Source organism: Archocentrus centrarchus, chromosome 12 (genome assembly GCF_007364275.1).
Source record: "Archocentrus centrarchus isolate MPI-CPG fArcCen1 chromosome 12, fArcCen1, whole genome shotgun sequence".
In the NCBI taxonomy this organism is placed as follows: Eukaryota; Metazoa; Chordata; class Actinopteri; order Cichliformes; family Cichlidae; genus Archocentrus; species Archocentrus centrarchus.
Window position 1 is genome coordinate 11,998,861 of NC_044357.1, and position 17,705 is coordinate 12,016,565.

At 40.3% G+C, this 17,705-nt stretch overlaps 2 protein-coding genes across 2 annotated transcripts; one reads left to right on the forward strand and one right to left on the reverse strand.

Annotated features, from left to right (window-relative positions):
- Positions 1-2,264: 2,264 nt before the first annotated feature.
- Positions 2,265-7,197, forward strand: LOC115789437 (zinc finger protein 260). The gene is made up of 2 exons (XM_030742848.1): positions 2,265-2,534; positions 3,862-7,197. Exons 1-2 carry the CDS (start codon positions 2,336-2,338, stop codon positions 5,475-5,477), a joined length of 1,815 nt encoding a protein of 604 aa, XP_030598708.1. The 5' UTR covers positions 2,265-2,335; the 3' UTR covers positions 5,478-7,197.
- Positions 7,198-8,864: 1,667 nt separating this feature from the next.
- Positions 8,865-9,761, reverse strand: hcar2 (hydroxycarboxylic acid receptor 2-). Its single transcript, XM_030743247.1, has one exon. It carries the CDS (start codon positions 9,759-9,761, stop codon positions 8,865-8,867), a length of 897 nt encoding a protein of 298 aa, XP_030599107.1.
- Between the last annotated feature and the right edge of the window lie 7,944 nt (positions 9,762-17,705).

Sequence of the window (17,705 nt, forward strand, 5' to 3'; positions counted from 1 at the left end):
AGGCATGCATGCAAACACACACACACACACACACACACACAGGTCAGATGACGGGAGCGGCCCAACTTCATTCCTGCAAGAACAATGTGGAAAAACCAGAAGGTCTCCAGATTCATCAGCTGTATCTCTTTTGCCAACTGTGGGCATAAAAGCCTTTTTAACACATAGGAGTCCTTAAAGGCATTCCTCTCTCTAATTATTCTATTCTATTCCCACAGTAATGAATGCACCTTTTATTTCACTGGTGGGAAACATTCAGAAATACCGGTTTCACAGTAACCTTTGGTGAGGAATGACATTTGGTGACAAGAAAATTGGTCTCCCCATGTCTCACTGTGAGGTTGTAGAATCACGTGGATTTCTCCCAGCCAATCAGCAAAGAGCTGGCTATGCAACAGACATTATTCTATCTGACCCATTATCGATGGCCTGCAGCATTTCAAACTTCAGTGTTTCTGTGGAATTCAGGAAATTGTGTTTTTGCCCCTATGCTCCCACACCAAAACTAACAGTGGTAAGTTGATGAAACCCTTACATAGTTAAACAGTTGTTTGAAATGTTGAGTTGGGTGTTGTTCATGTAGGATTTCGAGAAATGTGTGGCCTAAAAAATGGAAGCACCATATTTGATCATACACCTACATTTTTTTTTTTTTTTTTTTTTTTTTGCATCATGAGGAAGTGTTACATAAGCTGCAGCTTCAACCTACACCCTTTCAGTTTGTCATCTGATTTCTTTTTTATTTTTTTGGCCATTTAATTTTTGGGGAATATAAATGAGCTGAATAAAGTATAAAAAGCACCTATTATGAACACAGGGCAGCAATAATCAACAGTATATGTTGCCACAAGTTTCTATAACAATATACAGCGACCAAGTGAGAAATTTAACCTACTTATTTCAAGCTATAAATAGAGAAATAATGCAATTTTGTTTGTTTTATGATCTTACAGCAGTTTTTAGCATACTTAAATTGCATATATTGGTGTTTATTTTTACTGAGTTTTAAAATTCATTTAGTAAGACAATATTTGAGATTTATTTAGTTTTGATTGAAAATAAGTGGCACCACCAGTATTTACAATTTCTTTGTGAATATTTTTGGTGTTCAGTAGAAGCTGCATCTCACTATTACTGTTTTTCTTCAAAGTGGGCTCGATATTGGCTCAAAAATAAAAAATATAATTTTTTTTCTTTTGCAGCTCTTTTACAGAAGCCAGCCTTATTAGGTACCATGCCAGAGAATAGACCAACCTATATTTGGGTGTGTGTACATATACTCAAATGTTTAGCCACATCAAAGCTGCCACCTGCAGCAGTTTCACCAACTTCACTGACCTCAATTTGCAACATAAAATGAGAAAAAAACACTCTACAGGGTTAATGTTTGGTATCAGCTAGAGTAAAATAATTTTCAACTGTATTTTTTTTTTGAATATGTATTAGCATTTAATACAGATACTAATTTTAGCTCTGAATATTAAAATTAGCGTTAGCACTCTGTTAGCTTAATTAGCAATAATCTGTAGGATACTAGCATAGGCATAGCCAAAATATTAGCAGCAGATAACATCCAAACCTAAAAGCTTGCAAAACTAATAAGAGATGTTTTACTGAGCTGTTACATTTTTATACTGTTAATCTAATTCAGCATCACCAGGAAATGCACTGTTATACTCTATTAGCATAATTAGCATGAAGATAACCATTACTATCATAAATATTAGCATTATCTAATATTTTATGTGATGGTCCTTGCAGCTGGGGTAAGTTGGGGTTGCTGATTTAATAGCAGTGGTGCATAAAATATTATTGCAGCTCCTATAATGTTAGTTTTAAGTTATCCTGTTGCTGGTAAATAGGCTTTATCACTGTTGTTACTGGTGTAAACCAGGACTCTTCAGTTCCAGGACTCGAGAACCCCTGTCCTGCAGGTTTTAGATGGGTCTCTGCTTCAACACACCTGAGTCGAAGTCATTAGCAGGACTGGAAAACTAGACTGCATACTGAGGAGGTAATTCAGCCATTTGATTCAGGTGTGTTGGATCAGGGACACATCTAAAACCTGCAGGACAGGGGCTCTCGAGGCCTGGAGTTGAAGAGCCCGGTGCAAACAGTAATGGTTGCCCTCCGCACCACCAGGGGCGCTACAACCCTGCGAGCCGTCCTGCAAACAGAACCGGCGTCTCCTCGCTGTCACTTTGACTGTCTCTGCTTTGTTTGTTCCGCACACGGCAGCAGGGTCGCATACACCCACTTTTTTTCCCAGAGACTTTCAGCCTCGCATGAACACGTATCTGGTGAAGTGTATGCAGTTGCTAGCGCGCAGGCTGCGATGGCTAAAACCGGGGATCTGAAAACGCTCTTGGAGTCCTCTCTGAACGAGATTTTTAAAGCAACTGTCAGCGACATCCTGGACTCGGTGGACCGGACCCTGTCCGAGTACCAGGGAACAATACAAAGGATCGAGTCTGAAAACGAGGGCCTGAAGCGGCTGCTTTTTGCACAGAAGAACACAGAGTCTGCACCTGCAGGTACGCTGGCCTGCTGGCACTCATGACCTTTTAGTTAAAGCATGCCCTGCACCATCAGCACCTTCAGCTATATTTGTATGACTGTATGATAAGCAGATGTAAACAATGCATGTGTTTAAAAAAACATGGCTGTGCAAGATGTTTTACAGCTGCAGCTTGAGTCATACATAAACAGTAGTAAACTGGATATTTTTAGGCTTTGGCTGGAAACTCAATTTGAGCAGTTTTAGAGACAAAGTTAGAGGGGCAAGGCTGAGGTTTAGATATGTGCAGAGGAGGGATAGAGGATGTTGAAGATGGAACTGCCAATCAGGAGGAAAAGAGGGAGAGCTCAAATGAGATTCATGGATGTAGTGAAGGAGGACATGCAAAGGGTTGGTGCACAGAGGAGGATGGTAGGGGTAGGGTGGAGGCAGATGACCTGCTGTGGTGATTCCTAAAGGGAGCAGCCAAAAGAAAAAGAAGAAGCTGGATGGTCTTAAAACACCCCGTATGATGTAATATTTATAGTAGCAGCACAGTGGTGCATGTGGTAGCATGCATTGCTAATTAGTATAGAAATAGCAAAACTCATGTCTTTATATTTTGCCAAAAGATATAAAGTAGGTGCAGGGATTTATTGAAACATTTGCAAACATGAAAGAAAAGACAAAATATAAGGCAAAAACTGAGTTTGTATAATTCTAGCAAGCTTGACCACCTTTAATCTGGCTCGCAGCCTGAACTCTCTCAGGCAACTTTCTTGTCATTTCTTTAAGTAGTCTTCAGGAATAGCTCTCCAGGCTTCTTGAAAGACATTCAAAGCTCTTCTTTGGATGTTGGCTGCCTTTTGTTCTGTTCTCTGTCAAGATGATCCTACACTGCTCCAATAATGTTAAGGACCATGCTCTGGGGAGGCCAGTCCGTGTTTTTCTATCCAGGCATGTTTTCACTACATTGACAGTGTGTTTGAGATCGCTGTCCTGCTGAAAAATGAAACTTTAAGTTCTATTGCATGATGGATCCAAATCTGACAGTACTTTGATCATATTTGCCATTAGGACAGGAGAAATTAACAAAGCTGATATCAACTGTTCAGCTGATATATCTGTGCAGTCCTATAACTTGTCAGAAGGGAAGTTTCAGTGTTTTCTCAGGTATCTCTAATGTCAAAAACTCATAATAGATCAGTATAAAGTGACGTGCTCAATGAAAATTCAGTTAAAGCAACATTAGGTTATAATGTGCCTACAATAGATTCAGCTAAGTGCGTTCTTTCCATAGTTTCTAATGTAAACTAAACTGTAATAAACTGTTTTGCTCAGTATTTTTGCCTTGGATTTCACAGATCTACATGAACAAGAGACCACTGAAACATTTCCAGCTCCAGAATGGAGGAATCATCTGAATGGGTCCACCCAGGGTATGTTCAAAGTGTCCATATGCAGCAGTGACAAGAAGAGCTTCAGGAGGAAAAATAAAGAAAAGATGAGGGTGGATGTGTCATCTTCACCCTTTTTTCTGCAGACCAACCACACTGTACAACATCCATGCGTGAACACATCTGATATGAAAACTGGGATATCTGTAAAACCAGAGTCAGAGGCTATTGATCTCTCTCAGGCATCAACACTTCTGAATTTGACAATGAAACCAATTAAAAATGAGAGCACAGAGGTCAGTTGTGACAGTCGTGATGAATACACACGTCTGCAGCCATCCCCAGTGCCTGGACAAGACTGTAGGGGAAATGACAGTGATGTTAAAGTCAACATTGTTTCTGACCAGTACACGCAGGATGGACAGTTCATTGAGGCAGAGGAAGAGGGGCAGAATGGGGCATTGATGTATGCTAATGGCAACAGTTTCTCTCAGCATGAATTGAAGTATGAATTGAAATATTACCCAGAACCAGAAATGGGTCAAGAAGGAGAGAGCATACAGGTGGTGGAGCCAGAAGTAGTGATGCCTAAAGAAAATGATTCACCTGCTGTTCTCGCAGATGGGTTTTTAGAAGATCGTGACAACTTTTTGCGTTGTCCCACCTGTCCCAAAACCTTTAGTCGAGCGACCTCGCTCAACAACCACATAAAGACCCACAGCAGTGAGAAGACTCACAGCTGCAGCTATTGTGGTAAATGCTTCAGCCGGGTCGACCTTCTCAAAGCCCATAAGCGTACTCACACAGGAGAAAGACCCTACAGCTGTAATATGTGCAGTAAAACCTATGCCCATCCCAGTCAACTCAGGATACACAAACGCATCCACACTGGAGAGAAGCCGTATTGTTGCTCACATTGTGGGAAGCGCTTCAATGAGCACAACCAGCTCAAAGTCCACTTGAGGACTCACACTGGGGAAAGGCCGTACAGCTGCCAAGAGTGTGGCAAAACATTCAGCAACGCAGGAAACCTGCGCATACACGAGAGGATCCACACTGGTGAGAAGCCGTATTGCTGTGCCCAGTGTGGGAAAAGGTTCAACGGCTTGGGTGACCTTAAAACACATTATAGGATTCACACCGGTGAGAGGCCATACAGCTGTGAGCTGTGTAAGAAGACCTTCAGCCAGGCGGGCCATCTCACCATCCACATGCGGATGCACACAGGAGAAAGACCGTACAGCTGCAATGAGTGTGGCAAGAAATTTACAGTGGCCAGCAGCCTTAAACTGCACCAGAGGACTCACACAGGCGAGAAGGAGTACAGCTGCTCATACTGCAGCAAGAGCTTCAGCAGGTCTGGTCACCTGAAGAGACACGAGCTGGTCCACACCAAGGAGAAGGTATTCCTATGCAGCCAGTGCGGGAAGACCTACACAGACCAGTCCTCCCTAAAAAAGCACCTGAAGATACACGTAGCAAAGGAGCAAGAGGCTCAGAGCAAAGGAAGCACATGTGAGGCTGAAAGAAACTTAGACAGTGCGGCAGCCTCAGAGACACTTTCAGACACTGTTAGAAGTTAAAATCAAACCATAGGAGGTGAGTAATTTAAAAAATGACAATGAGTATTGTATGTGATTGTACTCAATGTGATAATGGTACACTTACTAGCTTTTTAAGAGCTTTTTAAACACATCTCCCTGCCTACTTCTGCAGACAGAGTTTGAGTGAATTTTATGGTAATGGGGTGCATGAGCCATCAGTTTTTATATCACAGCTTTGGGGAATTCCAGGGAAAGGATGGGAGACAAGAGCCTGAATCATCACCGGATTTCTGAGTAAAACTATTTGACCAGATATCAGAAAACTATACCTTTGTTTGTTTGCCACACAAAAAAGAATATTCACATTAGCAATGGAGCCAGCAACAGGTGCCAAAGTCGTCCAAGACATTTAAAAAAAAATGTACACACGTACAAATAGGTGCCCTGTTATTAATATTAATGCTTATAGAACAGTAATATTGTTGTAAAATTGTTTGCAGCCAACAGGAAAAAATAAAGGAATAAAGATGCTCTTAGTATCGTTGCAGGATCGATGACACTATTTTCCAGAGAGCTGATTGGTCAGTGGGTGTTGATTTCATAGGTGTTGATCTCCAATCTGCTCTGGAGCAGGCTTTGTCTGCAGCCTAAGTTACCATGGTGATATACCCCAGTAAGGAGGGAACCACCTTCATAATACTTAACCCTGAAGTAACCTGGGTAAACCCAAACCCTGCTTTATAGCACAGGCCTCTGATGCCTCATCTTCAGGAAAAATCAATTCTAGCATAATTATTTGACACATCTCAAGTCTCAAAGCCCGGTGAAGCGGCCATATCACCATGGCAGAAAAAAAATAAAGGTTTCTGTGGTTTGTTTGTTTGTTTGTTTGTTTGTTTGTAAATGCAGCTTTTACTGTGAGCTGTGGTTGAAAGCTCTAAAAAGCCTGTAAGTGGACCTGAAGTTAACATTAATTTGTGAAACTACTGTTGTTGAGGGCGGGAATGACATTTCAGATTGGATTGTGTGTGCGTGCGTGTGTGTGTGTGCGTGTGTGTGTGGGCGCGCTTGTGGTGCAGTGCAATACACTGTTGTTTAGTCTGTGCTGTGATTAATCTATTGTGAATGGAAAAAACTCTACAGTTTCCTTTGTTGTCCCCTCTGTCATAACACACTGTAAGAGATTCTGGCTTTTTTTTTTTTTTTTTTATAATTTAGCTCTATGTTACCATAATGGTGTTGTGTTTTTAAAAATGCTTTACTTTACTTAAAAAGACAAATTATTGACTTTAAGGCACCAAATCTCTGTTACACACTTATGTTCAGTAGCTGCTACTTTAAGATCCCTCCTCAAAATAAAATCTAAATTTAAAACAGGGGGTAGTGCAAGAACAGCACTATAATTGTTACATCATGTATACACTTAATAACAAACAGTGTAGTCAAAGTTGATTAATTTAATGCTGTACATAGCTTTAATTATAGAGTTGGTACTCTGATCCATTGACCTGAGAAGAATGTATCTGTGTAATAATATCAGTGGAACAGAATGTTTCTTTAAGTATTAAGGATTGAGTGATTTTAGATGTAAATTAGTGACTGTTTGGTAAGTCATGCTGATCTTAGAGGAGTTGCTCACGGTCAGGTACAGCTGACATGCACAGTAGTAAGGTCTTATGTTCTGTTTGTTGGGAACTGCTTGATGTATATGAATTCATGTGAGACATGTGGCCGCCTACGTGGTACTTAAATTCTGTTGTGACCTTTGTGTGATTTGTGTCCAAATTAAAGAGATGCATTAATCAAAACAAAGTTTTCATGTTTTATTGACCTTTAATGGGTATATTTTATTTGAAATGAAAGGCAGTTTGCTGGAAAAAAGAAATCTTATTAAAACACTAAATACAAAAACATTCAAACACATACAATGCACCATGAAAATAAAATACAATGCAGTAGACTCCAAGTATTCAAACCCTTTGGTTTGCTGTTTTTGAAAAGTTTTCAGGAATTGGTAGAATTCTGCAGGTATCTTATGCATTTCTTAAAATAAATGTTATACATAACTATTTGTGCAGAGCACCACTTAACATCACGTACTGAAAAACCTGCCAACACAGATTAGACCGTCAGAACTGAGGGAAAGGTGAATGCTGAAGAAGATAATGAGGAAGCCCAGCAGTGACTCAAAGCACTGAGTCGTTGATGCTGCAGGGGCTTCAGGACAAGTCTCTGACTGTGCCTGAGTGGCCAAACCCTAAAGCCAGACTAAAAACTCATAAAATTTGCTAGAATCCAGGTGTGCAACGCTTGTAGGAACATGAAGACTCTAGGCTATAATTGCTGCTAGAGTGGCTTCTACAAACTGAATACGAGAAAATTAGAGATTCATTTTTTGATTTCTTAATACATTTACAAAACAAAACAGCAGCCTAAACTGTGCAGAAAATAAGAGGGTTGGATGATTGAGCTTCTGTGCAATATGGTTACATGTATCCTGTCATCCAGGTTTGAGCTCTTTCAGGTTCAGGAAACCAAAACATTGACTCAACCTCTGAAGGGTCATGTGATGTTTTCATACTGCCACAAGTGTCAAGTATTTATTTATTTATTTTTTTTATTTAAAGATGAAAGAAAGTTCATCTTTATGAAAACAATTTATTACCAGTTAGCTCATCATGGTCAGCATGCAGGTGTGAGAGGTTTGAATATGTCACATATTGCTGAAAGGCAGCGGTAAAACAAAAAACAAACTCACCTGCACGTATTCATATCTGTCTGTGATTGTTTTTGATTGGTTTCTAAACATGAAATCTTATATTAGGTGTGCCTCGAATTCATCTGTTATCTGCCACCATGTGCAATAAACTCTGTGTAGTTTATGACTCAAACTGATTGTGGACTACAAACAAAGGCAAAAAGTGCATAAGCATTTATCAGATTTATAAATCAATGCATGTGTGTGGTTTTCTTTTGTGAATCTCATTCTCAGGGAATTTTGCACACATGAGCCTCATTTGCACTCCTATCTATAGCCGTTAATGAAAAAATAACAGTGGCTCAGCCAATGATGACGACAATGGCATAGATAGAGATAAATTACATAAAGTGTCAGACTATACCTATTTATAGGTGTTAACTAACCTATAAGATATACTTATTCATACAATAATAATTTTGTTTGAAGTCCATGTCACAATTTCCCAGAACCCTTAAAGATGTATTATTTCTGTGACTATCTGTAGATCTCATCTGTCTGTTAATTAATCTTGAAAAGGACTTTCAGGGTACTTAGATCTTTTACAACCACTGATTAGTACATGTTTTATTAATCATCATTTTCAATATGTAATCAGGCAGGAGCATATCTCATACTCTTACCTTTTACAGTAACAGTACATTGATTTGAAAACATCCAATACACATCTACCCTGACTGGATTTGAGTATTGCTGCTCTGGGAGTGTTTGATGCTCCATGGCAGCTTTTCCTTGGAAAGATAGAGAATAGGCTGAATGGTGCTGCTGAAGTCCATCAAGCCGAAGGCGATGTAGTGAATGTAGCAACGAAACACATCGGGGGAAAAGTAGTCTTGGAAGGGGAAGAGTGCAACAGGTGGGAAGTAGTTGAAGACTATGATGGCCAGGATAATGAGGACCATCTTGAAGGCTTTCTTCTTCACAGGATGCATCTCATCTCTGCCAGGCCGTGACTGCCTCAGCACCCAGAGAATCGCTGAATTGCAGAACACCATAAAGGCAAAAGCGCCAAGGATCATCACTGTGAAAACCTTGTTGAAGTTAACGATGTTCCCTGCACATTTAGCAGCCGCGTAGGCGAGAATGATTAGCCAGACTACAATGGCCAGGACTTCCCTGTGTTGACGGTCCTTGAGCTTAGTGAACATGATGGGGTGGACCACGGCCATGTAGCGATCCAGACAGATGCAGGAAAGGAACAGCGGCGAGGAGTCTTTGATGCCGTAGAAGAAGCGCAGGATGTACCAGTTGCTGCTGATGCTGAAGAAGACAAGGTTTACAAGCTCCAGGGGAGGGATGAGACAGAAGAGAATGTCTAAAATCGCCAGATGGAGGATGAAGATATCAGAGGTGGAGGAGTCATGCTTGTTTTTGTGCATGAGCCACAGTACCATGACGTTGGCTGGGATGCCTAGGAGCATGTTAGTAAACTGCAGGGTCAGATACCAGATAAGAACAGCTGGCATGTTTTTACAATGTTCATAGACTGTCTCTTCAACACCAGTGGAGTTGAGAGTTCTGTGAGAGATGAAGAGCAGAGAGGAGTTGACATACAAAACCGCCATGGCCTCTTAACCAGATCAGAAAGGGACGTGTTGAGAAGATGTGCAAAGATCTGTCAGATAAGAGGTCAAAAAAGCATGTTAGAATCACCAGTCAAGCAGTAACATCATTAAAATGTCTCAGGGAGACGGTTGGTAGAGTTGAGCTAACATAGAGTTATCTCTTTCTCACTGCTGCTGTAACAGTTTCACTTTTCTAGGTCCCTTTAAGTTATTTTATGTGTGGCTAATGGATGTTAGCTGGTATATTGGGAGTATTATTTGCTGATTCAGAGTAACAGTGTTGTGCTGCATTGTGCTGTAAATGATCTGCCTAAATTGTTTTCTTAATATGGACAGTCATGGTAACCAAAAAAGTACATAGAAAAAGGTTTTACATTTCAGGACATGATAATAAATAATCCAGTCTTTAGCAGGTCTTAAAATGAGGTAAAAACAACCCGCATCTTTGCATCTTTGGCCATAGCGGCTTTTATTGGTAGTGGAGGGAGACAGGAAATGGGGGAAGGATTCAGAGGAAGACATGCGGGCAAATTGACGACAGGCCGGGTCTCGAACTTGCGCCACCCGCACGGCAACATATGCATGTGGTTGAGCCACCTGGATGATTTTTTTTTAAACAAAAATTAAGAAAAATACAGAAGCCGTGTATGAAAAAAAGTCCACCCTTACTTCTTCAATAGGAATTGTTATCATATGTCAGACATATAACGAAATTGCGTTCCAGAACACCCATCCAAGAAAAGACAATCAACAAAACATGGGGAGACAGGTGACTGCGGTCGCGCTGCCCTCTAGAGGCACTGCCTTAAAAGATGGAAAACAAGAGCAAACACACACAGATGGAAGAGGAGAAAAAAATCATCTCATACTTTGTATACATACACAGTATAAGGTTACAAAAAAAACCTCTGCAATACCGTTAGCATGTTCTCTCTGTGTTTGGGTTTTTCTCCGGGTACTCCAGTTTCCTCCCTCAGTCCAAAGACATGCACTTAGTGGGGTTTTGTTATGATGTCTGTCTCTCTGTGTCCAGGGTGTACCCAACCTTTCCCCCAGAAGAAAATGGATGGATCAGCAAGTGTGAGCACCTCTATAAAAGCAGAACTTTTGGTAGTTTGTTGTTCTGGAGCATTCAAGTGTGTGGTAACAAAATCCAACAACATCAGCAGTGACTTAAGAAAAGCAATTGTTACTGCCCATCAATCTGGCACAGGCTATAAGGCCGGTTCCAAATTATCTGAAGTCTATCATTCTATAGAGAGAAAGATTACATGCAAGTTGAAAACATTCAAGTCAGTTGGGAGGATTTGCAGGAGAAAGCCTCTTCTCTCTGAAAAGAACATTGCAACCCTAGGTCATGCTGCTATGTTACATGTCCTTTGGCACACTTGGAGAAAACCACATAAAACAGCATATCAGCACAAACACCTCATACCAGCTGTGAAGCATGGTGGTAGAGAGGTGAGGATTTGGCTTTGTTTTGTAGCCACAGGACCTGAGCAGTCATTGAGTGGACCATGAACTCCTCTGTATACCAAAGTATTCTACAGGCAAATGTGAGGCTATCTGTCCCACAGCCAAAGCCTGACCAAAACTGGGCCATGCAACAGCACAATGATCCCAAGCACAGCAGCAACTCTACAACAGAATGGCTGAAAAAAGACAAAAATCAAGGTGTTGCAATGGCCCAGTCATGGTCCAGACCTCAACCTAATGTTATAGTGGGACCGTAAGAGAGCTGTGCATCAAGGATTCTCTACAAACCCCAATGAACTGAAGTAATATTATAAAAAAGAGTGGGCCAAAGTTCCTCTACAACAATATGACAGACTCATAAAGTCATACAGAAAATCATTGTGTCAAGCTGTTGATGTTAAAAGTGGTTCTGTGACCTACTGAATTATAGGACATACTTAGTTTTTCACACACTGCTTCTGTATTTTGGCTTAGTTTCTGTTTTATAAATAATGACACTGTGTAACATGTCATGTGTTGTTGTTGTATTTACCTAATTTTAATACCTGTTAAGCACCAGATGATTTTTTTTAATGATATCTCAATACCTGAAACCTTAGAACTGGCAAAGGGTGTATTTTGTTTTCCAGCATTATACAGTGGTATGCAAAAGTTTGGGCACCCCTGATAATTTTCATGATTTTCCATTATAAATCATTGACTGTTCAGATCAGCAATTTCAGTTAAATATATCATATAGCAGATGAACACAGTGATATTTGAGAAGTGAAATGAAGTTTATAGGATTCACAGAAAGTGTGCAATAATTATTTAAACAAAATTAGGCAGGTGCATAAATTTGGACACCCCAACAGAAAAATGATATCAGTATTAAGTAGATCCTCCTTTTGCAGAAATAACAGCCTCTAAATGCTTCCTATAGCTTCCAATGAGAGTCTGGATTCCGGTTGAAGGTATTTTGGACCATTATTCTTTACAAAACGTCAGTTGAGGCAGGTTTGATGGTTTCCGAGCATGGACAGCCCGCTTTCAATAATATTCAGGTCTGGGGACTGAGATGGCTGTTCCAGAACGTTGTACTTGTTCTTCTGCATGAATGCCTTAGTAGATTTTGAGCAGTGTTTAGGGTCATTGACTTGTTGAAGTATCCAGTCCCGGTGCAACTTCAACTTTGTCACTGATTCTTGAACATTGTTCTCAAGAATCTGCTGATATTGACTGGAATCCATGCGACCCTCAACTTTAACAAGATTCCCAGTACCTGCACTGGCCACACAGCCCCACAGCATGATGGAACCACCACCAAATTTTATTGTGGGTACCAAGTGTTTGTCTTGGAATGCTGTGTTCTTTTTCTACCATGCATACCGCCCATTGTTATATCCAAATAACTCAGTTTTAGTTTCATCAGTCCACAGCACCTTATTCCAAAATGAAGCTGGCTTATCCAAATGTGCTTTAGCGTACCTCAAACGACTCAGTTTGTGGCCTGTGCACAGAAAAGGCTTCTTCTGCATTACTCTCCCATACAGCCTCTCCTTGTGCAAAGTGCACAAGGAGATGCACAGTGACACCATCTGCAGCAAGATGATGTTGTAGGTCTTTGGAGCTGCTCTGTGGGTTGACTATGACTGTTCTCACCATCCTTCGCCTCTGCCTATCTGAGATTTTTCTTGGCCTGCCACTTCAGGCCTTAACTAGAACTGTGCCTGTGGTCTTCATTTTCCTCACTACGTTCCTCACAGTGGAAACTGACAGCTGAAGTCTCTGAGAGAGCTTTTTGGATCTTTCCCCTAAACCATGATGTTGAACAATCTTTGTTTTCAGGTCATTTAAGAGTTGTTTTGAGGCTCCCATGTTGCCACTCTTCAGAGAAGATGCAAAGAGGATAAACACTTGCAGTTGGCCACCTTAACCCTTTCTCATAATTGGATTCATCTGTGTATGTAGGTCAAGGGTCAATGAGCTTACAAAACAAATTTTGTGTTCCAATAATTAGTGCTAAAGGTATTCAAATCAATAAAACGACAAGGGTGCGCAAACTTATGCACCTGCCTAATTTTGTTTAAATAATTATTGCACACTTTTTGTAAATCCTATAAACTTCATTCCATTTCTCAAATATCACTGTGTTCGTCTGCTATATGGTATATTTAACTGGACTTGCTGATCCAAACAACCAATGATTTATAACCAGCACACTTTCTAGTCTTGACACTTGAGCCTGAGTGAGATGAACAAGTGAACATTACCTTGCTAAAATTAATCTTATCAGATTTCACACCTTTTTTTCTTTTTGGCAAAACATTATTCCCCTAACAACCAGCTCTTTAAAAAGCTCTTCAGTACTCAAGTGAACATCATGATGCTGCGAGTAAAAACTGAAGTCTTATTCATGCTATATTTAAAAAAAAATCAAACGGCAAACAAAGCTGTAGCTCATTTATTCAATAATCTCACGCATCCCACCCTCTTAAAAACACAGATAAATGAAAAGCCTCTCACCTCTCAGTCTTTTAAAACACTGATCTCCTTTGCCCTTAACTGTCGAAGTATGACAGCTGCGCTCACTTTGCAGACTCCTCAGCCCACAAAACTTTTACATACACTCTACAGAGTGTATTCATTGTACCTTCATTAAATAGCTGCTGGAATTTTTTGCATGGGTTCCTGCTTATTTCCATGAACTACATTTTTACCATCATCGTATCTAAAGGTAACATGTAAATGTGCAGCCTGAGGTAAACAGAGCTCCCTCTCATGCATAAAGTCTGGAGTGCTGGCATATTACCATTGTATAAAACACAACCATGTTACTTAACAGCTCACCCAGGATACAGACATTTATGCAAAACAGTTACTATTGTAATCTAGCAATCAGGAGTTAGCAGGTACTCACCTGCTCAACTGGCTATTCTCCTAAAGCAGCTGATGTCCAAACTCTCCACACTTAGTTCCTGTGTCTCCTGTAATATGTCTTTTCCAGTATGAGAAAATGCAATATGATTAGAAAACATCTTAAGGAACATGAGCCAACACTTCAGGGATCATCCAATCACAGCGCGGAGATGAGGTGTGGAGGCTGAGGATCTCCCTCTGGATGCCATGATGTCTTGTTTGGCCCGTGTGCAACGCCTTTAAAATTAATACTTACAAAAAAAACTAACATAAGTAATGAATTGCTCAAATGGGAGAAAGGTAGTTAAAAGAGCTTGAAATGTGAAACTAAACAACAGCTGAGTTAAAAAAAAAAAAAAATCAGAGATTACCGAGGATTACTCGTCATCTTTTCACAGCGATTGGCAATGATGCAACAAACTAATGGTGCCTGACGGAAAATTGGCAGTAAACAACTGATGCAACAGTCCAGAAAATCACTTCTGATCGGTGTAATATGTGTAATATGTTACATGAGACTGTCATGTTTTACGGTGTGATGTCTGCTGGGTGGGTTATCAAACACGCCGAACAGGGACTCGTGTCTATTTCTACAGAAAAACTACACATCACCTTGTGCCATGATTCACAATTACACCATGTATTTAGGCACGTCTTGATGATCTATGGACAGTTTTGATGTGGAGGGTTACACAATTACTTCTCAGGTGACCTCTGACCTTTTCATGACTAATCATAATTAGTTCAAAAGAGTGCAGATCATAGTCGTTCTGTAGGGTGCGGTGGCTAAGGCAGCGTTAACACAGTCAGTGTGTTACAGTCTGGTAATCATTCTGTCCCTCCCTTGATGGTGTCCCGCTGGTTTATAGCATTTCAGCGGTTCAGGTTGTTTGAACAGCTTTACAAGCTGGCTGCTGAGGTTTGTTTACCTTTGTATGTGTGTGTCTGTGTTGTTGTCAGGTATACAGGAGATGTTTCTCTGTCATGTAAGGTAGACGATTTCCACAGGTTTGCGCTTATGCTCTACAACAGAACAAAACACACTGCAACAACAGCCACGGCAACACATCCGCTGGGTTTTATTTTAATCACAAACACTTGTTGTGGTTTCACATAGAAGTATATTTGAAATGAACACTAGCATTTGTCATGAAGTTCAAAGACTCTTACCTCGGTCATACTGTAGAGAATAATCCTTTATACTTGAGTTGTTCCCAATTATCTTCACACTGATGTTAGTCATCAACAGTCCGTTCTTGATATAGACGAGTGTAAATTAGACTTGGCAAGCTTCCTCATGTGCAGACAGACCTGCCCATGAACAGAATGATTTTCCCCATCTGTTGCATCATATGACCATCTGGTGATGTGAGGTCTAATGGGCACAGCAATGCAACTTTGGCATCTTTCTTCAACAGGACAAATAGCTGATTTGACAATGCTGTGCCAGTTTAGTCTGTGTTTTGCTTGGACCTCCCAGGTGTCACAGTCCATGCCAGTAAACTTCAGGTGACATTTCATAACATCTTTCTACTTTGCGGAAGTCTTGAGCCACCCTTCATTTCTTTAAGATTTTCTAGGAAATTGGGGAATAGTTGCAGAAATGCATTGAAAACATATGCAAACATACATGAAAATGCAGCATATAAGGCAAAATTCTGATGAGCTTGAAAGTCAATATTTGGTGTGAGCACCTTTATTCTAAAGCAGAGCCTGAACTCTCTCAGGCAGCTTTCCCGTAATTTCTTTAAGTAGTCTTCAGGAATCGTTCTCCAGGCTTCTTGAAAGACAGTCAAAACTCTTCTTTGGATGTTGGCTGCCTTTTGTTCTGTTCTCTGTCAAGATGATCCCACACTGCTTCAATAATGGTGACGTCCAGGCTCTGGGGAGGCCAATCCATGACTAATACTGTTCAAATGTGTGTTTTTCTATCCAGGCATGCTTTTACTGCATTGGTAATGTGTTTGGGATATATTTGTCATGCTGTTGTCAATCAGATGCTTTCCAGATGGTATTGCATGGTGGATCAAAATCTGATGGTTAAAGGTAGCGCTGCAAGTCGGCTGCATGACCCGAGGACACATATCCCCGGATGGTGTTCTGTAACTGCAATTTCCAATGTGTGAACTTGTTCACCCACATGGCAATAAACTTCATTCATTCATTCATAATTCCACTGCCTGAAATACAGCTCCAAACCACGTACTTCTCTCCTGATCTCCTCCATACATAGACAGTGATGTTCAAATTTGTATTCATCACTCCATGAGACCTGTTTTCACTGATTTTCAGTCCAGTTCTTGTGTACTTTGGCATACCTCAGCCTTTTCTCCCTGTTTCCCCTCCTTAAGAATGGCTTCTTGACAATGAGACCATTTCTGACGACGCTTCAGTGAACAGTAATGAATCAACTGAAAGGCCAGATGCATTTCTTGGATCCTCTGTCAGCTTTTTGCTGAATTTGTTCCTATTTCAGTTCTTTAAGTTGTGTTCATCTGTTATAGTCCTCCACTTGTCCATTTTCTTCAGTTTTTTTTAAATGACAAGATGCACACCATGCAAAGTTATACCAAATTTTCCACTAACAGTTCTTTAGGAATCACCTTGTTGGTGCAGAAACACTATTTTATGGAAAATCTTTGTCAATCACCATAGTTTCAACTGAAGAAATTGGAACATTTTATGTGTTACAGCATGCTGCTGCTAATGAAAAACCTAAAAATATCATTTAAAATGGCTTCGTTCTAAGATATCTGTTATGCATCATTGCAACACCAGTTGAGCCCAGGTGATATTTCCAGGAATTATGACCACAAATGATATCAGAAGTGAACAGGACAGATTATGCCTGAATATCAGTTTGAGTTTTTCTTCCGTAAAGCTCGTATAAATTGCAATTGCAGTTAATGACTGGTAAACCGCACCCAAACGTGGAAGCAGAAAAAGAGAAGCAAGACCACAGGGTTGCTCACCTTGCCTTATATAAAGAGATTAGTTGTTAAAACTCCACCAACTTTTTAAAAATAAGTGTGTGTGTGTGTCCACACTGAAAGACAACAGATATGGGGAAAAAAAACATTTAAACAAATATCAGCAGTTTCTGTTATACTTATTCTTATTTGAATATAATTTTAAACCTTTTATACTTTTATGCACGTAGGTGTTTAAATTCCACACAGCTCATGGGAAAATGCATGTCAAAGAATCACAGAACTACTGTCCTCACTGTCTGGTCATGTTTATTTCTGACATTTAACCTGAAGTTCGAGTACTCTCAATAGAAAGCAGAAGGAAAAGAGTTTCACACATCATGTAGTTTGAGCAGCAAGAAACATACAATCAAACAAGTGGGGAAACAGACACCTACATGGCATAGAAACTGTGTTATATGCAGACATCCCAGCAGTACCATACAGTTTCTATTAAATTGTTTTGATTTATTTCTATTTCCACCCACAAACTAAAGAGGTCTCCTGTAAACTTGCAGACTGCTGGTAAAAGGGGACACATACAAGGGCACAAAAGGTTTCACATCCATCCTAAAGTTTAATCTCCGTGATTTGAACTGAA

Bases quoted from the DNA above. Each gene is read 5' to 3' on its own strand.
- hcar2 (XM_030743247.1), bottom strand. From the start codon at position 9,761: ATGGCGGTTTTGTATGTCAACTCCTCTCTGCTCTTCATCTCTCACAGA.
- LOC115789437 (XM_030742848.1), top strand. From the start codon at position 2,336: ATGGCTAAAACCGGGGATCTGAAAACGCTCTTGGAGTCCTCTCTGAAC. The intron at 2,535-3,861 runs GTACGCTGGCCT...TGGATTTCACAG, and splicing joins CACAGAGTCTGCACCTGCAG to ATCTACATGAACAAGAGACC.